Source organism: Haemorhous mexicanus, chromosome 3, assembly GCF_027477595.1.
Source record: "Haemorhous mexicanus isolate bHaeMex1 chromosome 3, bHaeMex1.pri, whole genome shotgun sequence".
In the NCBI taxonomy this organism is placed as follows: domain Eukaryota; kingdom Metazoa; phylum Chordata; class Aves; order Passeriformes; family Fringillidae; genus Haemorhous; species Haemorhous mexicanus.
In genome coordinates, this window is record NC_082343.1 from 60,847,521 (window position 1) to 60,872,626 (window position 25,106).

The following is a 25,106-nucleotide window of genomic DNA, read 5'->3' on the forward strand; positions in this document are numbered from 1 at the left end:
CTGCTTACCAACTTGTTACAAGTGGCAGCTTTCTTGCGACTCAAAGTCAAATTTTTAGGAAATGAGTGTTGCTGAAAGCTCAGGTTTTGAATCCTGATCATGATGTCCCCTTATTATCCAGAAAATACCTGAGCCACAGGCAGCAGTACTGCAGTTTTGGGCACCCTGCATTATTTTATGCTGTTGAACGGAAACCCTGAATCTCTGAATGAAAGTCTAATTCTTAAAAATATCTACGCACAGGAAACAATGACATTTTCAGAAACTGATTAGCAGTGGAGGTAATTGTTCACTGAACTAGACAGAGCCCTTCATGCATACACACAAAATAAGGTAGGCATTGTCTAGGAATGCATTTTGTTACAGGTGTCGATACAGTGTTCCTGGAGATCCACACACCTACACCCCCCACCACCCTGCTTATATTAAAGTGGTGCTGCTTTTCCTTTGCTTGTCTTAATCACTGCCCTGGAAAAGGATAATTATTTGACACTTCTATGTCAAGAGATATCTGTTTGTTTGATTTTTTTTGTTTTTTGTTCTCTCTCCTAGTGTGGGCTGTGTATTTTGTGATCCCAAGGAGCCCATTAAAGTTTGCACTCGGTTCAGAGCTCGGGTTCTCATCTTCAATATTGAGATTCCAATCACTAAAGGATTTCCTGTAAGTCTTGGTGAAAACTGTGTTCATGGCAGGTTGCTCAGGGCTTTTCCTCTCTGTTTGACCTCCTGAATATGAAACACAGTCAGAAACCAGAAGTGGTTCTGTCTCTACAGAGGAAAGATTTGAGGATTTGAAGTGGATAGAAGGGACTACTGTTGCTGTTTATGAATATTCTTACTGGCTTTTAATACATAGCTGAGCCATTTCAGAGAATGTGAGTTCTACCACAGCTAGGCTTTAGAAGCTCACATTTTGTGGAAATACAGTGGTGCACTTAAGTGTAAGATACCTTTTAACATAATTTTTTAAAGAAATAAAATAGCAGTTCATGCTACAGAACTGCACTGAGGTGGCAAAGGCAAAACACTGAAGGATGAAAAATGTATTTATGATGACATGAAATATGGCCTTTGTGTCATATTGGTTGTGATCACAAAGTTTAGGAGCTAGGAACAGTTGCTAGATGTGACGCACACACTCCTGTGAGAGAAGTTTTTTATAAGTATTTGTTTTAAAAAAAATAAGTCTTAAAACAAGCTGCTGTTTTCAGCTATTAGCACCTAGGATTACTGATTATTGTAGGATGTTTAATAACTGCAAAAAATATTTTCAGGTGCTTTTACACTATCAAACAGTAAGTGAACCTGCTACTATTACAAGATTGTTGAGTGTCCTGCACAAAAGTACTGGTGAAGTGACAAAGAAAAAACCTAAGTAAGTGTTATGAATAGTTAATAATTACTCAAGAAATGGGTTGATGTTTAATACACAGTATATCAAACAGGTTCTACTATGAATCAGTTGTATGTTTTAAGAATATCCTTTTATTGTTTTAGTTGGTTTCATGTTTGGATTTCAATGTGCTTTGCAAACTGAAAAGCCTCCTGCCCTCTTGATAACTGCAGAGCACCTGAGAAGTACAGTGATCTAGGCCTAAGGTCACTTGCATAATTGGGAATGAATCCTAGATCAGCAGCGCTTAACTTAAAGGATTTTTTTTCTTCCTCTCTTTTTTTTTTAACAGTAATTCTTCTTTTACTGTTAAAGCATGGGATCCTTATATAATTCTGGAGATGGCTAACTGCCTAAAACGTGCTTGACTAGACAATGGGTCGGTGCGAAAGAAATTTAGGGAATCTTCCTATACAACTGCAGTAACAGCCCTCTAGTTATTTAAAATAAGATTTTAAAAATAATATAGAAATGCTATTTGAGACATACAACATTTTCAGAATAATCCTTTTCCAGAAATTTTAGGGCTGAAACTGTTGCAGACTTCTACAAAGTAATGAATGGGCTTTTTAGCTGTGGGGTTGAAACAAGACTTGATTTCCACATGGCATGAAAAAACATGGTGTTAATGAGATAATTAGCTGCAAAACAATTTGTTAAATGCTGTGGTGAGTGCCAAGAAGTTTTCTTCAAAAACTTGGATGCCTTATTAAAATGTGTACTCCAGGCAAATGAGTTTTCAGTCTCATGGCTTGGGTTATAATCGAGATCAAGTTTGATAATTGTACTCTGGGCTTTCTAAAATGATTTTTCCCATTTATTCATTGTTCTTTTCATCATTTATCCATGCATACATTTTTAATAGAGTTTTCTGCTTTTTTACTTGCAGGTTCTTGGCTAAAGGCCAGAATGCTCTAATAGAACTACAAACTCAAAGACCTGTTGCTCTAGAGCTGTACAAAGATTTTAAAGAGCTGGGGAGGTTTATGTTACGCTACAGTGGTTCCACTATTGCTGCAGGAGTTGTTACAGAGGTATGTCATTTTTGTAATAGACTCTCTGTACTGCAGAGAAATGGTGTTACAGTTAAGACCTATTTTACATCCTCTAGCCCAAAGAGTGGATTTTTTTTCTGCTAAAAAAGAGACAATACTTCAGCAAGATGTGAGAAAAATTTGTCATGATTCTGTCTAATTTATTAGGAGTAAAAATTACTGTGTTTAAAATTTTCCCTCTTTTTCCTTGAGTTGAAATGCATCAGTCTTTTTGACATCTGCCTGTATGAATATTCTGGAAGCAGTTTGTAAATAAGGAGTGTTGGCCATTTTAACTGTGAGTGGGTTGAGTCCAAGGTCTTTTTCTGTTAAAATTAAAGGCAGTTGTACATTTGATTCTTACTGATGCCAAAAAACATTTTCTGATCCTATGAGGAAGCTTCCTCTTCCCAAGAGGAAGCAAAGACTGTAGGGCTAAACATAAATGTTTTATCTTCTACTAGAAGCAAAAAATGTGAATGTCCTTCTATCTGTCTGTTTAAAAAATCTTGCACATTAATCAAGTTCTGGTACTGAGAACTTAAGGCTGAGTCATTTAATGTCAAAACTTAGAATTAGAGCATGAGCTTTTCTGGTTTCTCCATGTATGTGTAGGAATGATGTGCTAGGTCAGTCAGAGGCCTTACGGATGTATAATACTCCTAAAAGTTGGTCTGGTCTTAAATAAGATCCAGAAATATGGATGGATTGAACACATTTTTCATTAAATTTAAGTTGAGGTGAGTGAGATTCTATTTAGATCTGTAATGTTTAGAGCTAGACTAATTTTTGTAGAATTGGGACTAAATAATCTCTTTGGGAATTGCTGTTTACGTACTTGTCTTCTTGTTCCGAGAATTTAAGTGGAAAAGCAATTATTTTTTTCCACAACTATATAATACTGAAAAACACTGAGATCATTTTACACTTAGTACTTAATTTTTCACCATAGGTTTTTTTTCTGTTTGCTTATATTTTTAGATTAAAGAATGACAGTGGTGACAGAATTTCCACCGTCCAAGCAAAACTCAATCAGATATCCAAACTTCTGTGTAAGAATCCAGTTATTTCAGTTGAAGGAACAAGTGCAATTAACTGGGGAGAAGATTTTGGTGACAAAAGTAGAATTGTGTGAGACATCTGGGGATCCCTTCATCAGTCTCTCCTGCTGCAGAACAAGATGCCAACTGACAAGGAACTGCAAGTGTTGCACTTCTTGATCTCAAGAATCTTTTGAGTTTCTCCATGTGAAACTTAGCCCTTAGAGAAGTTGATGGAAAAATATTAGAAAGCTGAATTAGAGAAAAAGGTGGTGAATTATCATGAAAAAAACTTCTTACTTCCAGACACAAATTGTTTACATATTTTCTTTGATTGCTTTTTTGCTGCACATTAATTCAGTAAAGTAACTTTATTGGTCTAAAATATTTTTAGGTTTGAGTTGAATGCATATTCAGGGGAAAGAAAACCTATTTACCTTGTTTTCAAGAGAATGGCATGTAATATTATTGTGGGATTGTTTTCCCTGTCCCAAAATTTATTTAAGAAAAAAGAAACTTTCTTTTGCTGTGTAGTGGAAGCTGTGCCAACTTTGGCTAATTTTATTTTTTAAACAGTGAGAATAATAAAATAAATTTGTCTGAGCACTTTTGTCTCCCTCATCTTTTGTTATTTAAACACTCCTAAATTGTGTTAAATCATTCTTTACTTACCATAACTGAGAAGTTTCAGAGTAAACTTATGAGTTAAAATGCGAAACTGGCATCCAATTTGGCTTTCTGAAGAAATAATTTCAGTTTTTCTCATGTTAGTCAGTGCAGCCACTGTGCATACACATCTCTTTTATCCGGACTTAGTGCTCTTTTGAAAAAAGGCTGACAGTTTAATCTTGTGGTGTCTGCTAAAGCCAAATTGTGCTGATTTACGCCTGTAGCTCCTTCCTGCTTTTCAGTAATGGGGCTGATGAGACCTTCCAGCTGAAAGGAGGGTCCTTCTGCCACCTCCAGCTCAGGACAGACACACTTTACTACAACTTGCAAGTTATGTTGGTAGGAATTTTGAGAGGACCTCAGGTATTTCAGGACCTGTATGTGAGTGCAGAGTGGAGATAATTCACCTTTGCCCGGAGTTAGCAGTGGGAGGCAGGAACTGAAGCACTCACTGCAGAGCATTGGTCTAGGGGGTAAACTGAAATCAAGCTGTGTCCAGAGTAGTGGAGAACACAAAAATGCTATAGTTATTTAGTTCACAGTCCTGTATGGTCTGCACCTACTCTTCCCACATGATTATTTTTGGTAGGTAACTTTTTTTGTGCGTAGGTGCTTTAGCCCCAGTTGAGCAGCTACCTGCCCTTGACCACATTGATGAATTGTTCTGTTGACTGCATGGATATTTATGGAAGTATCAGCAATGCTTTATATGGAAATTACTTTTGTAAAAGCTTATGAATCTGAAATACCTGAAAATTGTTACTGCCAAGTTTATGAATTACCACTATTTGTTATGTCTTTTTATAGACCAAAAGTTGCACTTAAATATTTACCAGTTTCAACATGCCACTGTGAAGGCTTAGGTGCCCTTGTTGGATTCCAGAGTTTTATACTGCCAAGCTCCTGCATTGAATTGGCTCTACTTGAGCTTGCCTTCAAACTTGAAAAATATTTAGGTTGCCCTTAAGTCAGGGGGCAGTTACTGTCTTCAGTTCTAAGACTTGCATAAATTCCTTACTGTTTATGGACAAGGAAATGTCAAACAGGGTGAACCTCTGATAACTCTTCTCACATATGTTTGCATTAAATTCTGAGGCTCACTTTTCCGTGATGACTGAAAAGCAATTGCATGCTTTCCCAGTTTGCAGCTTGGGAGAAGCAGAGGTATTGCATAATCCACTTTCAACGTGACTGCACTGCCTTTCAACACAGATTTGAACTCTGCCCAGAGGTGCCACTTGGTTGAAGCATAAATGATCTGTTGTTGTGCAATAGAAGCATATCACCTTTCTTCAATCAAAATATGATTGCATGTTGATCCACGTGAAACTTGATGGTTTGGCAGTTGTCTAGGATGCAAAACCTTCCTAAGATATTCACAATCTCCTGGTGAGACCATACTGCTCTCTGGATGTAGTGTTTTGGAGAACAATGAGGTGGCATACAATCTTAAAGCAATTTGATAATCCTCAGCATGTCTTGGAGAAAATGTCTTTTATACAACTCTTACTGGTCAGTTTAGGTTCTTGGGAAGTTAATTATTAAAAATGGAAAAGCTAATTATATGTAAAAGGCTTCTCTGTAGTAAGGTGGCTTCCACTGGAATATCTATGGAAGGGAGAGCATGACAGCCAGTGTCTTGCTTTTTTTGGGGAAAAAACCTGATGAATTTCTGACAACATATAAGAGTGTACCAGGTAGGATTGTGCTTCTCAACTGTTTGAATTGAGGTGTCACTCAGCTGTTTGTATTGTTTGATGTTTGGCGATATTGGTGGAAAAGAGTTTCTTAGTGCTTAAAACCTTTTGGTTTTGTAGGTGCATTGGTTTTGGGGATACAAGGAAAAGTATTGACTGAACAGTGAACATGAGCTGCAGACATGCTGGTCTTAAGTGTCTTTTATCTGTTGACTCTTAGAAGAAGGTTCCTGGCCAGATGTTTGAGTGCTGAATTATTTTGTTTAGTTGTTGCAAAATGTCTTCAAGCTGTAACTTCAAAAACTGTTACAGGTAGAAGTTCCCCTGTCAAACCATTCTTCTTCTCTCTTTTTTTCAGTCCTTCATTTCCTACAGATGAGAAAAGCTGGTTTCCAGCAACTGTGCTGTTCTTCCCTCTTTGCTTCAAGTCCTAGGAAAGAACCAAGTGTTACTGTAATACTAATTTTTTCCCCTTTGCTCTTTCCTGCTGTTGTTGCCAGGGTTTGTTCCCACTTGTAAACAAGTGGTGCAGGGAAGACTCAGAGATGGGGGAGGAGTTTGGATTTACTGTGCAAATACATACAAACATACTAATCTAAATTGATGCCTCGTTGAAAAAAGTCACAGGTGAAGCAAGCAGGCAGCAATGGCTCACTCAAAGGCTCTCTTAGTGCTGGAAAACTTCATAGGTGGCAAATTTGTTCCTTGTTCCTCCTACATAGACTCCTATAATCCGTCCACTGGAGATGTCTATTGCAGGGTTCCAGACAGTGGCAAAGAAGAGGTGAGTATTATCCACGTGTACAAAAAAGTGAAAAATGTAACAATAACTTTTTGAGTGAGAGAAGCTGGAGGTGAGAGAACAGAAAAATGGGGACTCCAATGCTTAAACAAGTAAATTCTTGATTATATTGTAGTATTGCATAATCCACTGCTGCGGCAGCAAATGCTGTCTTTTTTTTTTTTTTTTTTTACATTTTGCTATTAGAAAGTCATGGTCTGGATTCTAAGCTGGTGTGAATCAAAGCTTCAGTAACTTGCATGGAGCTCCTTCAGCTCACATGGTGGGAAATGCCTTGTGCATAAGTTCAGAATAACACCCAGACAGACTGTAAATATAAACAATCTGTGAGAACAGTGTTTATTGATTGTTTCTGTAAATAAATTTAGAGGCACCATATGCAACTGTGTTCTCCCTTAGTGTCATGATGATTTGCAGTTTTCATTTAAAAGGGTTTTTGGCTTGCTGTCTCTTCTCTGAAAATGGTAAAAAGCTTTCAGACCTCTCTGATTTTGATACTAGCAGTTGGATATTCAGTGGTTGTGATGAGTGTGTTTCCTTATACCCTGTCTTCTGCATCCATAGGGTTTCCTGGTCTTGTGCTCTCTACGGGGGGGGGAATGTTTCCTGGAGCATTGTATGTATTCGGGTGTGGATGGATAAATGATGTTCATCAGGGGAGCTGCAGTTTCATTGATGCTTCTTTATAGAGGACCTACAAGTCTGTGTCCAAAATAGTGTTTCAGACTTCCTGAAGAGGAAAGTGACTGGACAAGCTTGGATAGCACTGAGAGCTTGTCCACTATATTGTCAAATATGGACAGCATTTTGAAAATGGTTTTTAAAACAGACTACTACTTTGCTTGCATTTCAGCCTTATTGACAGCTTCTCTCAGCAGAAACCTTTGCACTGTAATTTCAACTGGGTAAATATTTGTTAGATGCTGATGACCAAGGGTTAAAGACTAACAGGTTGGGTTTGTTGGAATATGTCTGTGTAAGTCCATTCCTAATTATGCCTGAAAAGTTTGCTCTTTGATGTGGAGGTGCAAATCTTCCTGTCCACTCATTTACAAAGTAATTAAAACCAAAGAGATCTGAGAATGCCAGAGGCTGCTGGCCACTCTAGAGATACAGTTCAAGCATCCTGAGAGCAGTGCTTTCCTTTTTCAGCTTTCTGAGTCAGTGTTAGTGTGTAGCAATGGGAACGCAGTTTAAAGACCTGTAAATTTGGTGAGTGCTTTGGTCTTGCCTTTAGACAACTGTACAAGAAAGTTGTGCTCTGCAGAGCTAGTATCCACTGGGGACTGATGGAATATGCTGAAGAAAATGCAATCACATACTACTTGAGCTTATCTAGAGATACCAAATAAGCATCTAGACCAGAGTTCAGCAAAGGACTCAGGTTGCTGGTTTCTGGCAAGGCTCAATGTCCAGTTGCATATTATCTTCGTACATTTTTCTGGGAAGTCAGGTGAAACAAGGGGAGACAGTGAGGTTGTTGCTGACCTCGGAGTTTAACACCAGCTTGGCTGCTGTGGCCATTTTAGCCATTTTCTGCCAAAAACACTAAATGTATTTTTTTTTTCTAGGGGTTAGTTTTTTCCCTAGCTAGATATCTTAAATTCTGCATAGCAGTACCACAGCAAGGCTAGCAGGTGCCCTGTATATCCAAAAGAGAGGCTGATGAGGACTAATTAGTGCTGGCAAATATCTACTTTAAAAACGTTTCTCTTTAAAGAACCTGGCTCCTGCACCTCATCCCCTGAAAAAGCAAACATCTTGTCCTGAGGGATGTTCAGCATGGGGTGTTTTGATAGGAACCTTTTATGATTGGTCTGGATTGTGTGTTGTTTCTCTGTGTCTGTCTCATGCAGAAGAGGAAAGCAGAAGGAAGTGTTTCAGACACAGGAGTTCATAGTTGAATTCTTATGCATTCTTTGTGGCTTTACTTTGCTTGCTGGTTTTTGCTAGTCAAACTAAGTAGCTGTTTAACCTTTGTATGCTTAGTTCTTCTCTACAAATCTCTCTCCTTTTTTCCTCTTTTATTTTCTTAGATTAATCTACTGGCACTTAATTCCTTCCTTTGGTAGTTTGCTGCTGTTTGTGAAAAAGCAGTATTTTTGTCCTTCTTCTAAACCCACTGAAGGGTTAAAAATGCATACAGTATTGACTATCTCCTCTCCTGGCAGCACCTGGTGAAAAAGGCTGCAGAGAAGAGGACAGATGGACAGCACAGGTTGGGAGGGTGGAAGAACAAGTTAATTAGTGAAGGTGCTGTGGTTTCACAGAGGGTGAACGTTTTCAGGCTAGCATGGCATCTGCACTGGACTCACTCAGGAAGCTGCAGTTCCCCTTTCCCAGGCCTGGTTTGGTCCAGCTTCAGCTGTTCAGTGGCTGACAGCCTGCTGCCGTGGGCACTTGAGCGGGAGGTTGTTGAACTACAGTTGAAAGAGAAGAATCTAGTTGTCTGAGCTTGGCCAGTGATCCATGTGACTCTGCACTTTGGTTTAATTTCCCACCTTGCCCCCTGCACTGGTGGTGTTCTGGCTTTCAAATTCTGGGTGTTATTTTTACAGTGCCCATAAATTCTGATGCGTGTGGGAGGGGGAAGGAGAAGGGGTAGATAGATTTTATTTTTTTGCTTGCTTGAACTTCTGGGCCCTCATTAGTAAGAAGTCTTTGGAGTATCTGTAAATTATTTTGTGATGGTTTTTATAAGAGCGATGACAATCTGAAGGAACAAATTCAAAACTCAGTTTTGTGGAATTGGTGGAAAGGAACCTTCAGTGACTTCATGGGAGCTAGCAATATGGCAACATTCAGAGAGGTCATAATGGTCTGATCAATATTACATCAGCATCCTACTAGTTATTGGTTTTGGCAAAACTGAGGAAATTATATGAGCAAAATTTTAGGAACTCAGCTAAGACAGCTTTGACTAAACCACCATTTTGATACATATCTTAGATATTGGGAGTATGGCATAAGTGTTACACAGGAAGCAAAAGCTGGGAAATAGGGCAGTTAATTAAAATATGGATGGATATTGATATTAGTTAGTGTGAGACTGGTAAACATGACTGCTTATAAATCAACAGATGAATGATGCATGAAGGTAACTTCCATTGAAGAGTCCAGAGGAAATGACTGATGGGACAGAAAGCCTTCTGCTGAATTTTAATCCTTTGAAGATGGGTCTGCTTCAGAAAAGTGCTGTTAATCTGCCACTGTTCAGAAACCTCAGGCTGAAGAACTGTGCAGCAGTCATGTACATCTCAAGCAAAATACTGATAGGAGTGCTGTGTATCTGTATAAATGCATATAAGTATTCTTACCTGTAGGCTTTGTTGGGTGTCTGGTAAGAGAACTGACTAAACTCCCAGAGTTGAAAAAGGAACTTTTTTCTTTTTTCTGTGAGGGCATTAATGACATTCTAGCTGTGATCAGGTAAGATAAAATTTTCCTCTGAGTGTCCATTCCCTAAATATATTCTTAGTCCTTGCTTGAACCAAATGGTGGAAATCAAGAGCTGGTAGAGCATCCAGCCCCTTACTTTCACCGCTGCCTGCTGTGGCTGAAGTCTTGTGTTGCAAGGGTTGTGCAGGTTTAGACTGAAGCTGCATTTGCTCTGGGGAGATTCTTGCTCCTTCCTCCATGAGAAAAAAGATTGTTTTTGTTTTGGCCTGTGGCACCTGCTGGTGCCAGTTGACCATTCCAGCATTTCTTCCAGGCCTGGAGGGTGGCCCACAAGTTGCTGTAATTTGGAGAAAAACAAGAATTCCAGTGGAAGCTTCTTTTCTAGATGTTCTGTTTCAGTAACACTTCTTGAGTTATGGGGTAGTGTCTTGATAACAATGACACTACTACTAGCTTTAAGAAATTGTCATCTCCCCAGCAATGTGGTCTGGATTATTAGTCTCTGAAATATTAATTTATCTGCTGAGTGTTTAATATTTTCTTAAGCCTTTCATTAGCGTTCACCATCCCTCTTTTGCTTTTTTAGGTGGAAGCTGCTGTCAAAGCTGCCAAAGATGCCTTCCCAATTTGGTCCTCAAAAAGTCCATTGGAAAGATCTCAAATCTTGAACAAATTGGCAGACCTGATTGAACATGACCTGGAAGCGTTTGCACAAGCAGAGTCAAAGGATCAGGGTAAGAACTGGAATTGTTGATCTCAAATAAGTGTGTCTTGCTGAATACTGAAATGGAGGATTTGGATGAAATTTTTTTTTTATAGTATGAACTGTTGGACCAAATTGGAGTATATGTGCATGAACCTTGAGGAGGTTTTGGATTTGGGATTCCTGGGTGGTTCTTGCTTTTTGGAATTACCGACTTTGACTTCAGTTGTCAGATATTTGGAATTACTAGAGGAGAGCTGTTGTCATTGACTCCGTTTGTACTGTGCTGTCCTTGGGCACAGGACAAAAGAAATTTCCCAAAAGACACACAAATCAACTTTGAGAGCAGACTATAAAGCAATGTTTCTGTCCATGATGACAGAATGTTTGTTTTTGTTTCAGGAAAAACGATTACATTTGCCAGGACGGTGGACATCCCTCGGGCTGTGCACAACTTCCGATTCTTCGCCTCTTCCATCCTTCATCATGTCACAGAATGCACCGAAATGCCGGCCATGGGCTGTGTGCACTACACCTCTAGGGCACCTGTGGGAGTTGGTATGATGATCCTCACGTGCTGAAAAGCTTGGCAGAATGTCTGCCTCCCTAGGGGCTCATCAAAGAGTTTTTTGAAAGCATTTATTATCTCAGTCATGTGCTAAACATGGGCTTGTCTGCTAAAGCATCAGCAGCTCCGTGTAAATTCAGTTATGTGACTTCATGGCAAAAAAAGGAAAAAAGTCTGCATACCTAAAAAAGCTTCATCTACTGCTCTTGCCTTCACAGTGTCTCCTGTGTTTTGTCTCTGTGTGTCTGTGGGTGAGCGTTACAGCTGTGGGTCAGTGTGATGTGCAGAGCACTGAGCTCCTGCTCCAGCGGGAGACTGGATCCCCCTCTCCTTTGGGAAAGCTGTAGTAGTCTGTGGCCCCAGTGCACATGGGTGAAGAAACCACTCTAGCTGGGGAGTTCCTGAACTCAGCCACTAGATGCTGCTGCTGCTTCAGAAAATAAAGTGGTTGTCCTGAGGTGACAAGTAACAGTGTTGTAATAATTTCATTATTAGGTTATGTTATACATAATAGTCTAAATAACATCTACCATTAAATATATGTGAGTTCTCCACATTTACACTTCAATTACTTAAAGCATAAAATTGGCTAGCTTAGAGGAAGGACCCTGTTAAAACTTTTCTTGAGCAGTGGAGAACATGACTTTTTCTGGTAAAATTATTCTCATAAGGAAAAGTCCTTCACTCAATCTGCTCCATCAAACAGAAAGAAATCCCGTGGCTTTTGTAAGGAGTCACACCTGAAAATTACAACTCCTATTAATATGCAAAGTGAAAATATTCCTAAAGGCAATGACTGAAAATAATTCTGGTCATTCAGCAATTCATGAGAACAACAGTTTATATAGTGATAAATGCTGGCACTCATAAGTTAGACGAAAATTTCTCTGGAAAATGCATACTGTATGTTATACAGAGTTTGTTTAATATTAAAATTGAAAAATAAAAAACAGCTTTAAAGAGCAAGAGAAAGCAGGAATATGATCTGAGCTGGCACATTCAGCCTGGAGAAGAGAAAGCTCTTGGGAGACCTGCAAGAGAGCTTAAGAGAGAGGGACTTTTTACAAGGACATGTAGTGATAGGACAAGGGGTAATGGCTTCAGACTGAACAAGGGTAGGTTTAGATGTTAGGAAGGAATTCTTTCCTGGGAGGGTGATGAGGCACTGGTACAGGATGCCTGGAGAAATGGACAATGCCCCAACCCGGGCAGTGTTCAAGGCCAGGCTGGATGGGGCTTTGAGAAACATGGTCTAGTGAAAGGTGTTCCTGGGGGGTTGGAACCAGATAATCTTTAAGGACCCTCTCAACCCAAACCATTCTATAATTACTTTCACTTGTTCTTTGCTAACACAAAGTATTACCACAGACAATTGTTGCAAATTATTGTTACAGCTAACCTTGCATTAATGCTCCTGCAAAACACTAAAAAACTTCCTGAGAATATAAGATTCTGCACAGAAGAAGCAGCAAAACTTATTCAGACAGTTCAGCTGATCACTTTTAGAATCATTTGCACAGGTCTTTTGAGAAATTATCTCCCTGTGAGAGATGCTGAAAATTTATTTTACATAATAACTTATAAATATAATTATAATGTAATATGTAATTTCCAGACATAATTTGTCTGGAAATAAAAGCCATGGCCAAATTCCCTTCATAGATCTGAATTGGTGTATATAATTCTTGAGGTCAGAGAAATGAGTTTTGTATCCCAGCAGACTGACCTCCTGTCTTTGTGGTTTTGTTTTGTAGCTGGTTTAATCAGTCCTTGGAATTTGCCACTGTATTTGTTGACTTGGAAAATAGCTCCTGCCATTGCATGTGGAAATACTGTGGTTGCCAAGCCAAGTGAGATGACATCTGTCACAGCCTGGATGATGTGCCAACTCTTGGAGAAAGCAGGTAAGTCCTGTAGCATGCTAAGGAACAGGAATAGAATGGAAGTGCTTGTCGGTGCACCAGGTTTTTTTTAGTTGCATAAACCAGAAGGTATTTAAAGGCTCTGGGAAAGACTGCTGTAGCTGAATGTTGCACTGGAGAACAAAAGGCTTTCTCTGTCCTCGTACTATCCTGTCTCCACAATCCAGCTGTTGCTCATTCTTTTCCACTATCTTCTGATGAAAAGTTTTGCCCCTCCTGCACTCCATTTACAGATATCCTAAGTCTGTGGTGCAAGCAAAGGAGCCATGAGAGAATAAAGGAGTGAGAATCAGCTCTTGGTGAGCTCTTTACTTATTAGTGTCACTCTGTCACAGCTGTATTTGGTGCACTCCTAATTAAAACTGGGAGAACAATTGCTTGTTCCCTGAATGACTGTACACTGCATCCCTGGTGATTCACGTCAGACAAGCTTGATTAGTGGGGCTGCTTTTATCATTTAAGCCGTGACCCATAGAGCTGTCTAACACGTGCATTTCAGCTACTTCTGAAGCTAAGGGTTAGTGTTTTTCACAAAGTGAGGCGACACCCTCGGAGGGACAGGAGGGTACAATGACCGTGTGCCTTTGTTCCCATCAGGGGTGCCTCCTGGCGTGGTGAATGTCGTGTTTGGGACAGGGGCCAAGGCAGGAGAGGCCCTGGTGTGCCACCCCGACGTGCCTCTGATCTCCTTCACGGGCAGCACGCTGACGGCCCAGCGGATCACGGAGAGAAGCGCTCCGCACTGCAAGCGGCTCTCGCTGGAGCTGGGAGGCAAAAACCCCGCCATCATCTTCGACGACGCCGACTTGAGCCAGTGCATCCCCACCACCGTGAGGTCCAGCTTTGCCAACCAGGTGCCTCCCGCCCCTGTAACACATGAACCCCGTTGGCAGCAGGAGGGGTGCGTGCCTGAGGGTTTGTGTGCATGCTGCACCTGCCTTTGGATCTGAATCTCAAATTGTCAAGGTCTATTTCAAGATCGTGTTGGAGAAAATCCTAAGTAGAAAACTAGGAAAAAGGTTTCATTTTTCCACAAGGAGGGACACAGAGTAATAGAAGGCTCTTTGTGCTCTCCATCAGAAGATAACAAGGTGTTATTACTCCTCTCAAAGTACGTACATTTCTTCTCTCAGGGAAGCAGCTTTAAGTTCCACTGAGTAAGAAAGTGGGAAGCTCGTTGTTTTCTTGGAATTAAATTAGGGAGCTTCCCCCAAAATTTTACCAACATTATTCTTCCCTCATCACCACCCTCAGGAGAGATCACCAAAGCCAGGAAATTGTATCTGGGCAGGTGTTAGAAAAATAGCTTGGTATCAGAGAAGGATTATCAGGAAATGGAGAGAGATCATTCAGAGTTGGAGATCATATTTCCTATAAAAAATGTTGGAGAAGAAAACATGTAATTTATAAAATTAAATTTACTTATGGTAGTGATTGCATGATACTGATACAATTTTGCCTTTTGCATCTCCAATTTTTTTTTAATCTAGAAAAAAATCCCATTTTGCAGTGCTGGTTAATGTAGTTTGCACTCCCAAGGATGCAGGGACACAATTGAACTGGGTTGTAATTCCTAATACATGTCAACAGTGCAATGTAATATGAACCAATATTGTTGATTTCTAGTTTGTTTCTTTCTTTTTGATAGGGTGAGATCTGTCTCTGCACCTCCAGGATCTTTGTTCAGAGGGGAATATACAGTGAGTTTTTGAAGAGGTTTGTGGCAGAGGCCAAGAAGTGGAAGACTGGGAATCCCTCAGATCCTACAAGTGATGTGGGAGCACTAATAAGTAAAGAGCATCTAGAAAAGGTGATGCTATGTGAAGTTTATGTGATTTCATCTCATCTTTTAGAGGGCTAAAAGGTGGTTGCAGGACTATGTGGGAAAGGATCTTGTCATCTCCAAGATCAGCTCTGAGGGATGATAACTCAAAGCCATCATAAGGTATCTTTTTAATGAGGTTTCTGTTGCTTGTGGCTTGGGATCATGTGATTACTCTGAAAAAAAAAATCAAACTCCCTGCGGAAAATAATTTAAAAGAATATTTCCTCCCGTTTGAATGAGATAATTCAAGTGTCTTTTAAGTCCTGAATTTATAATCAGAAATCTTAGAGTTCAACTACATTTTATTGGATTTTAATAGTGCATTTGCTAAGATCACTAATTTACCTAATAAGTTAGCTGACAAGGTAAAAGTTTTATTTTTATATAACCCTGGCAAATACTGGTTTTTACAATACAGCTTCCTAGAACTGTTTGCAGTAATTTGTAATGGCCTGTGTGTGGAGAGCAGCTGAGATGGTGCACAGTTAGACACAGTCTGCTTTAGTGGCTTATATGAAATGAAAGGTGTCAGAGTTCAGGGAGAGCAGAGGCTTATATCCCAGAACACTCTGATGCAAGAAGCAGACTGAAAAACCACAGAGTGAGAGAAAGCCAGACCTTTGATATGCTTTCCTGATGCCTCAGAAGGTTCTCCAGGTTCTCTTGTTTTGAAGTAGAGTGGTAGCAACACCCACTTCCTGAGGTCTTTGTAGCACCAAAGAGAACTTCCAAGTTTTACCTACCAAGGTGCCTAAAAGAAGGAAAAGATAAGGAAGTCCTGTGGTATCTCTGTGGTCTTTCTGTAAGGAGGGAAACCAGGCAATGATTGCAGAACAGCAGAAAGAGGATCAACAGTACAAGAACATGTGTTCAAGGTAGCAAGCTTATGTCAGCAGCAGCCACGGAAACATCTTTAATCATTTATTGATGAGATTTTCTGTAGCATTCATCATCATAGTGGCATGTAAGCATTCAAAAGCCTTGCTTGGAGGCAGGAAAATACTACTGATTCATTGGAGTAAATGAGTGAACCATGGCATGAGATACATGGCAAACTGCTCCTGGGAGAAGGGAGGGAGGCTCTGGAACCACTTGTATTTTAGCCCAGGGTCCTACCTTTTTGACAATACTTAGTGGGAAGGGCCAGCAGTGTTGTCTGCTGGGCTAATAAGTGTTAGGAAAGAGAAAACAATTGCTTCTTTCAGTAAGGAATATGCAGCTTTGCCTACAAAGCAGCATAACAACAAAATTTAGGGAATGCTGCCCTCTATTGTAAGAGGGCAGCATGTTCCAGCTGGAGTTGTTCAGGGGCTCCTGCTGATGTGCGAACCCTTGGAATTTGGTGTCCTTTAGCAGTGATGTTTTTCTGCTGCTTCCCCAGGTAAGGACCTACGTGAAGAAAGCCCGGGCTGAAGGAGCCAGAGTCCTCTGTGGAGAGGGAGTGGATCCTTTGGCCCTCCCACCTGGCAACCAGAAAGGCTATTTCATGTTGCCAACAGTTATTGCTGAAGTCAAGGATGAATCTTGTTGCATGCAAGAAGAGATCTTCGGTCCTGTGACGTGTGTGGTAGCATTTGATACAGAAGAGGAGGTGATCAGAAGAGCCAACGGTGTGAAGTACGGCTTGGCAGCCACGGTGTGGTCTGGCAACGTGGGACGCGTTCACAGGGTGGCACACAGGCTGCAGTCTGGACTGGTGTGGACCAACTGCTGGCTTGTGAGAGACCTGAACTTGCCATTTGGCGGGATGAAAGCCTCAGGCATAGGCAGGGAGGGAGCAAAGGATTCCTATGAGTTCTTCACTGAGGTCAAAACCATCACAATAAAGCACTGACCTATGTCAACAGAAGTATTTTAGAGTTAAATAAATGACAGCAATATGAGTTACCAAAAATGGCTCCTTAGAATACAGGCCATTCCTTTCTTGAACTTTGGTCAAGTAACATAAATGACAGCTTAAAAGATCATCCCAAATGCTGATGTTAAAGTCAGTTTTTCGTGTTGGATGAGAAGGTCAGTGTGGACTCCACAATCAACCCATCCCAAGCCAGATGACTTGCCTGTCTTACAGATCCTAGATCTTTTTGATATTTTTGATATTCCTGCCTCAAAAATCTGTCCCTTTAAGGCAAATTGGAGAAAGAGTATATGACAATAGCTCTGGTTTGTGAATTACCTTGAGGGACAAAGTAGCAAGCATGTGGTGAGACTTATATTGTAAAGGGGAATCAGCTCATTTTCACTCTAGTGTGGTCCACACTTCCCTGATATCAGACAGGATTGATACTACACTACACTGAAAGCCTGAGGAGCTATCTTCAACCTACTCTAAGTGGCTTTAAACCGTGGGGTCATGACATTCTCTTGATATTCATGGAGACAATAAATGTTTTAATTATAATCTTCTTTATGGTAGGGAGCTGAATCATCCTAATACCTGTTCTCTGACTGTTTTGAAATGAAAAACCTTTTGTCACTTCAAGACCTCAGTGATGGTGGTTTTTGCATCCCTGCACGAAAATATTGGCTGCATCACACACAGTGTACGTCTTCATTAATAAAACCTAGAATTTACTCCTGAGAGAATGAATTGTTGGAAATGTTTATCACCAAAATATAAAACCACTTCCAACTCTTCCTCATTTGTTTGCAGAGATTTTTTAATTGGTTATCTCACAAACTTCTTTGCCTTCAACAAAAAGAGAGACTTGGACACACCTCCACATCTCTGGATGCCACCTGGTTGCAGGGCAGACCTAGCAGCCAGGTTGGAACTGTGGGCATTTGATGGTTTTGGTACAAGAAGCCCCAGTTGAAGGCATGTTAAGGAAATATGTAAAAATTATAGGCTTATTGAATTGATGTATTCTGAAGAAGCAGAAACATTTTATTTTGAAAATGCCTAGGTCTATTCATGACCGAGTGGTGGCAGCAGAAGACCTGCTTTGGTGTTTTTAATCCCCAGTCGCTCAGCTGGGAGGGGAATAAGCAGCTATATCAGTGCGTGTTTCATTCTGCCAATTTCTTTTCTATTTACACATCCTGTTTGGAAGAGCACAAGAACCCGAAAGCTGTGGAACAGTTCATTAGTTGGGGGTGATGGGGGCACGTGGGGGGCAGACATTTTCAGCAACAGCAAATAGAATATTGCATAATTAGTAGAAATTAATGGATACCTTCCCTGGATCTGGTCTAGGTTCAGGTTTAATGAGATGAATTTGCTTTCAGGGGTTGATTTTATCTTTGCATCAAATGTGATGGGAGATTTTCAGAAGTCTTTCACATGCTGGAAACAAAGGTCTGTGTATCATCTACGTGATTCTGGCCCAAGACATCAGAGGTGGAGTGCTGGGTGAGGTGGAGACAGAGCTCTGCAGGACCCCCAGGTGTGGGGTGTGGAGGTGGTGACCCTCTGTCCAGCATGGTTGTGAAGATTTCTCAGAGGTGAACTTCTGGCAAGCCCCATTTCATCATCCCTGTGTCCAGCACCTCAGAGAGGTAGGGGAAGTCTGCTGGTGCTAATGATGCTGCTGACGTTTCTGCAGGAGGGAGAGCTCATGTGAAGATACAAAATATTGTCCCTTTCTGCATTTTCCATCTCTAATGGCTGGACTTCTTCCTTCTATGGTTAATGTGCAGTTCAAGTACTTTGCTCATTCTGCTATTTCTTGCCCTTTTAGATTACTCTACATTCACACATGTACAGATGTGAGGGTGTTACCCAGTGGGAACATTTCCTGACAGTAGTAATGGGTAATTCTTGCATTTCCCATGTCTACCTCCAGCCTCAGGTCCCAGCCCCACAGGGAGCTGCTGGTGCTTGTGGCACTGAAGCAGGTGCCATGGGACAGGTTACCTGCTTGTACCAGGAGCTCTCTGTGGGCACACAGAATTTTCCTATATACCAACAGCTACGAGATTTCCCATGTTTTTTATTCAGACTGACTTCCAGTGTAGTCTGATGTATGAGTGTATGGATAACTGTCTCATCTTACAGATGCAGCAGTCCAAGGACTTCTTCCTACAGATAATGAAGGTGTCTATTACAGCTGCTTTGTTTCTGAGTTTTCTGTTCTCACTCTAAGTGGACAGTGAAGAGGATATCCTGGAGGATGAGGCAGGCTGATCCAAGTTATGAGGTGATGGCTCTTGCAGAGCTCTTCAGGCTACGTTTTCTGGAATTTTCCAAGATGACAGTACAGCTTTTTTTTGTATACTGCCCTGGCTTGAGCATGAAATCATGTGGCCATTGTGAGGATTTGTTTAATTACTGTTATGTAAGTCTCAAAGAGTTGCTCCATCTGTTAATTCTTACTGATGGAGCGAGTACAGTTCAGTTTAACACTAGAAGATTATCTCACTGGTGTGAGATGATTACTTTACATGGGGAGGTATTAATATATTTGCCATCCTTTACAGCTCTCAATTAGCATAGGGTTATTTCTGTTCTATTTCACATCTTTTCTCAACCTGTTTATGTCTGCAGCCAGTTATTGTATAATGCCTGAAAGCAGCTTTGCTTAGGGAGACTCTGCATGTACTTTGGAGAGGGGACACATCAGCTGTAATGTTTATATTCAAATCAAGCTATGTACATGTTCCCACAGTGTAACTTAGGCAAAGCAAGACATTTGGAAAAGTCTCAGGGATGAAAACAGACTTGACTTTTTGGGTCAGAGAAAGTTTCATGTGTAACTTAAATCTGCAGAACAAGAATGTCAACCAGTCTAGTAAGCTAGACTGGTTTTAAAACCCGAGCTTTGAATTTCTGAACTTCAGAAAGCTATACCTTAAGATTCAACTTCACAGGTAGAATCAGATACTTAAGATTTTCCTCTTATGAACAACAACAAATTAAGGAAAAAGGGGGAAAAAAGACAGTGGGATTGTGAGGGAACAGTGAGGAGTTTCTGTCCAGGCTTGTCTTCAGGGCTTAGGTTTAAGTTTTTGCTCAGACTTGAAGCTTGAGCTCAGCACTTGTCTCAGCTCTAGAAAGGATACTGGCTGGAGTGTCCAAGTACTTGTCCTCAAGCTTCTTATTAAATTAGAGGATTTTCTGTGTGGTGGGAGAGTGAAAAATGAAAATGGAATGAAATTTTAGTCTTAGAGTAAGATCAGGGTCTCACTTTCCACCCTAGATGGTAATTAAATATGCTATAGAAAGCTAAATATAATGAATAAAGGAAACCAACAACAGTTGCAGGAAATTCTGGGACATTTTCTTCATTGAATTCTGTTCCCCTCCTTTCCAAGCATTTGTTTTTGCACTTGGAGGGTGATGTTTGTACTTAAGGGACAACAATGCACAAGGTTTTTTTTCTAGAATACATCAAATCTCTGTTGGTAGCAGTTGCAATTTAGGTGAAGATTGGGGTATAGTGAGAAAAAGAGGAAAGCCCTGCAATATTATAACTGGTTAAACAGGATGCATCTTAATGCAGCTGAAGGCTGGGTATGCAGCCAGAACCTCTGTGTACGGTGCTGCCTCCTGAAAAGGAGCAGCTGAAATGGATTTGGAGATGATGAGGGAAAGTGCAATCAGTGTGAGAATACCAGTTCAGCCAAAGCAGCCCAACAGTGTAGAACTCAGCCTGAGCTCTGCCACGTCATTGCAATTAACAGGAGAGCCAGCATGATGCTGGAGAGAATAAGCAGAACTGTGCTAAATCTGCAAACAGTCTTTACCCTTATATATAACATTACTGTCATGTTGTGCATCTATTTCTGTTCTCTTTAACCAAGAGATTTGGAGGGAGAAAAATGACTCCAAGTTCTGAAAAAAGTCCTTCTAGCGTGGGACTTGGATGATGTGTTGCAACACCTTTTGGCTTCACAAACACCTGTCTTAACAAGACAACTGGGGTGGGTGTGTGTGTGTGTGTGTGTGTGTGTGTGTGTGTGTTCATATGCCAGAAAGAAATTGCAGGGGTCAGTGATGAGTCTAGAGGGGCAGATGCACACTCCTGGGCTTCTGGGTTGATGAGCTAGTTTTGTCTCTTAAAACACAGGAGGTGATTGGGCACACCTGGCTGGTGTGTTCTCTGGTGGATGATGAGTTAACCACTGCACAGCCTGCCTCGTGGCATTTCTCTCTGGCACCAGGTGTCCTTAATAACATCCTAGAAAATGCAGATGCTCCCACAGAAGGGAGCACAAGGGTCCTGGATTGCCAGTTGTTTAAGGTGGAAAGAGGAAGATGGAAGCTGTGACCTGCCAGGTGGATCAGGCCCAGGTTTCTCACCTGGATGATACGCCTCTGTTTTTGTCCTGTGCTTAGGGAAGCTGTGCAGCTTGGCAAAGAGGCCTGGTCCAAGGAGCCCACTGGGACATGAGGAGGTGACAGACAGATGCTGGGCTGCAGTGGAGGCTGAGGCAAAAGCACTTGTGCAGCTTCCCCATAGGCATGTGGGGCCTTTGTGTAGTTACATGAAAGATGAAATAAGGACATTTCTCTGTGTGTAAGAGCTTCTGTAGGGTGCCCAGATATGATAATGATGGGGTTTGTAATATTATTCAAACCCACAAAAGGCTTCTTCCAGGGTATTGCTAAGGAGAGCTATCTCCTGATTTCAGAGAAAGGGAAGTAATTAGAGACTATTTATTGTGAAATGAGGACACACATTCATTCACAGGGTGCTAAACTTGTCCAATTAACTCTGAGCTCCTGAAATAATAATGAGAAGATTATGCTACCATTTTAGTAATTGGATTTTCTCTTCCTTTGGGAGCAGTGCCTATTAAAGTAGCAGTATATCCTTGGTTACAGAGAGATTTCATGTTTTTCTTCAAGTTTGGCTGACCCAACAAAAAAGTCAGGCAAAGTCACATTTTCTGCAGCTGTAATATGGCATTTTCAGGGATTGACTTATTAAAAAAAAAAAAAAGAAAAAAAGAAAAGGAACATTTCCTAATGTTGCCTTAATTTTTTAAAACTGATTTGTTTACACTTACTTGGCTGCAGTGAGTTGACTGTGTTTCACAGACAAAAATATGAGCTCTTGTCCTCAGGATGAATGCCAAAATGTTTGTTGGTGGAAACAGCAGAATGTCTGTCTGGGATTCTCTTTGGGATTCTTGTGGTGAAATATCCATGTTTTCCCATGAGTACTTATTAGCTGAAAGTAGGTAATTTCAGTCCTGTTGAATGGCTATATTTCAGTCACTCTTTTCCAAGGAGACACTGGAGCCACTTTTCCAAGCAGAGGACATGGAGTAGGTTTGATAAGATATCCTTAAAAGTTTGACTAGGAAATTACCTCCTTCCTGTGCTGGTTTGCTTCCAGAACTGCACTAAGCTTTTTGAGGATGGAAAGGCTACTTTTGTAATCCATAATTATATTCCTACAGTTAATAATTTTTTCCCGAGTTGTCAGTTTTGCCTATTCAAATGCATAGTGTGGAGAGGCTTTTTGGATGTTCAGATGTATCTCTGGCCTTTGTGGCTTTGAGTCATATGGGACAGGGGTGAAAATCAAATTTCTACAAGAGCCACATGCACCAGAGTTTGTTGGTGATTCAGAGAGAAATTTGCTGTTACAGCGCTGTGAGATTCTTCTAATCAGTTGACCCCTGCAAGGAGCTTCAGGCTGCTTCCTCTGCTGGTGATTAAAAAGTTTGAAACCTTTGCTTTATGTGTATGTGCATAACTGTTTAGATATGCCGTTTCCACAGTGTGGTGCTTCAGTTAGAAGGGCAAGCTGAGGTATTGATCCAAGTGCTTCCAAAGAAACTCTCTCTCTGGTCTGAGACCTTACTTCCCTTACTTCAGTTTCTTTCCATGAGCAACCTGGAAGAAAACAAGTTTTTTAGATTCCTGAGCTCTCTATAGCAGAACACGCTATGTATTTGTTGTACTTAACACCATCCACTCATCTAAATAATAAAACTACCTTATTTTGAGAACAAGGGTTCAGAGGAGGTCGCATTCCTCTTAGCTGATACAAATCAATGTCTACCTTTGATAGTCAGCTGGTGGTTTGCTTCTGGTTTTGCTGTCATCCTGCCTGAGACTCACTTTTCCTCCAAGGGTCTGACTAATACCTCTTTTCCACAGTGGAATCAGAGCATTGTTTACCAAAGCAAATCTTCTTTGCCTGAGAGATGTAGCTCTTCACCACTGGGGAGGAAAGTAATTCCTCCCATTATTCTTCCTGAGGTTTGGCTAAGCTATTGCAGTTCATGCAGTTTGGATGTAAGGATGATAATGTTCTGTCTAAGGACAAAATACAGCAAGAGGTACATATCAGTTTGATTTTTAAATATGCTCATTCTTTCCTTCCTAATTAATATTTAGAAATGTGCTGCCATGTACTCAGATTCACTTGCTGTTTTGCTACTACATACCACTTCTCACCAGTGTTAGTCAGTGATATGAATTATTTAATGGGCATACTGTGCAACAGAAACAGCATTTTTAGCTGGGCTGTTATGTATTTGGACAGACACAGAAAAAATTACTTTTTGAGGGAGCTGTCAGAAATCTGCTTTTTAACACAATGAGCCCTGAATGCTGAAGAAAATGATGTAAAGTTCCAGCCATATTGACTCCAATGTCCCATTTGGGTTACCTGTCAAAAATAGGTGGTGAAATCAGAGCTCGACTGACATACAGCTGGGAAACATCAGTTTCTAAGCAACCCCTTAGGCTCTAAGAAAAACTTAGATGAATAATCCTTCAATTAGGCAATTTCTCTGTTGTACACATCCTATGCAGCATTGATCTGCTTTTTATGAGGTTGGAAAAGATGAATTCTGGTTATCTGTTCTCAACACTTCCTTTGAAGGTCTTTCCACCTTCAAAGCAGTGTATGAATTTCAGTTAATTAACCTTCTTTGCACATCTTACATCTGGAAATGCGAGCCATTTTTCTTCTTGCTGCTGAGGCTATTTAAGGACAGACTATACTGTAATGCCTGCAAGACATTTCTTCAAAGTGAGTTGAGGGTAGTTTTTTCCCTCATGCAGTAATGTTCTGAACGGTTTGACTAATCTCAGCAGAGAAGAAAGTTGCTTTGTACGGAAGAGGCAGAATATTCCTGGCTGAAACTTTCTTGCTTATTCCTTTCTTTTGTGGTAATATGATTTATGTTGTCTTCAGGCATCCTGGAAAACTAGCTGCTGGAACTCCAGGAAAAAGGTGTCAGCTGGTGTGTACTCTGGCTGCTGGGTCTGGTAGGGATGAGTTAGAGCAGAGCTGAGGTAGAAAGAGTGAAAGATTTCAGTGTGCATCCCTGGGAGGTCAGACACTAATTCAGGAAGGCTGATTATTTCTTGTTTCACTGTAGATGAATATTGTAAATCAATTTATATTCCTCTAAATCATAAAGATACTTAAAGTAACAGCAGATGTAAAGAGGCAGAATAGTGAGGACTGGACTCAGATGAAGCTCAGAAAAGAAAAAAATTAAATAACTTTTATTGGGGGGTGTTGGCTTTTGCCTTTGAGATCATTCAAATCATGTAGAGAGAGAAAAAGCAACTGCTGACACTCATCTGTGTGAAGGAAAATAATAAATCTATGGCAATATTCGGAACAACACAAAATTTTCTTTTGGATTTCACTGCCATGAAATAATATAAGAGTTTAACTTATTTTGGTTTTAGGAAACAGCCCTTAAGGGCTGGAGTTGTACTCCATGGAGCTGTCGCTGGGATGCTGTCAGATTTTGAGTGCTCTCAAAAGAGCTCTGCTCCTTGAAGCTAAGTCAGGTAATTTTTATGATTAATTCACAGCACTCTTTCTACATGTGGCTACTTAGCTATCCTCTGAGTTAAATTTGAGGAATGTGAACACTCAAAGCAGTGATTGTGCATGGACTAAGCCCTGCATGATCAGAGCAGCAGGTGCATTAGGTGTGCCAAATCAGGGTTGTTTAGTTCTTAACTGAACTGGAAGTTTCCTGGGGTTTCACAAATGAAATTCATGTGAATTTTGATTTGGTTTTATTCAATGTGGCCCTGAACAATTTATCGTGCTTTGAATAGATATGATTTGTGGTCCTGTAGCTCTCCATGCAGAACACTTGGTATCTGAAACATCAGAATGGTAATAAC

At 40.6% G+C, this 25,106-nt stretch overlaps 2 protein-coding genes across 7 annotated transcripts in view; both read left to right on the forward strand.

Moving 5' to 3' along the window:
* HBS1L (HBS1 like translational GTPase) overlaps positions 1–4,073 on the forward strand; it is a 59,691-nt gene extending 55,618 nt beyond the window's left edge. For all 6 annotated transcript variants that reach the window (XM_059842042.1, XM_059842043.1, XM_059842044.1 and 3 more), the window contains 4 exons: positions 553–661; positions 1,275–1,375; positions 2,283–2,427; positions 3,409–4,073. In XM_059842042.1, coding sequence (XP_059698025.1) covers positions 553–661; positions 1,275–1,375; positions 2,283–2,427; positions 3,409–3,420 — 367 coding nt within the window. In that variant the 3' untranslated portion in view covers positions 3,421–4,073. The remainder of the gene's footprint in view (positions 1–552; positions 662–1,274; positions 1,376–2,282; positions 2,428–3,408) is intronic.
* Positions 4,074–5,304: 1,231 nt separating this feature from the next.
* Positions 5,305–17,638, forward strand: ALDH8A1 (aldehyde dehydrogenase 8 family member A1). The gene is made up of 7 exons (XM_059842050.1): positions 5,305–6,617; positions 10,621–10,768; positions 11,140–11,295; positions 13,060–13,209; positions 13,825–14,081; positions 14,876–15,037; positions 16,434–17,638. The coding sequence occupies exons 1-7, from the start codon at positions 6,480–6,482 to the stop codon at positions 16,884–16,886; spliced, it is 1,464 nt and encodes a 487-aa protein (XP_059698033.1). The 5' UTR covers positions 5,305–6,479; the 3' UTR covers positions 16,887–17,638.
* Positions 17,639–25,106: the final 7,468 nt, after the last annotated feature.

Bases quoted from the DNA above. Each gene is read 5' to 3' on its own strand.
- ALDH8A1 (XM_059842050.1), top strand. From the start codon at position 6,480: ATGGCTCACTCAAAGGCTCTCTTAGTGCTGGAAAACTTCATAGGTGGC. The intron at 6,618-10,620 runs GTGAGTATTATC...TTGCTTTTTTAG, and splicing joins CAGACAGTGGCAAAGAAGAG to GTGGAAGCTGCTGTCAAAGC. The intron at 11,296-13,059 runs GTATGATGATCC...TTTGTTTTGTAG, and splicing joins TAGGGCACCTGTGGGAGTTG to CTGGTTTAATCAGTCCTTGG.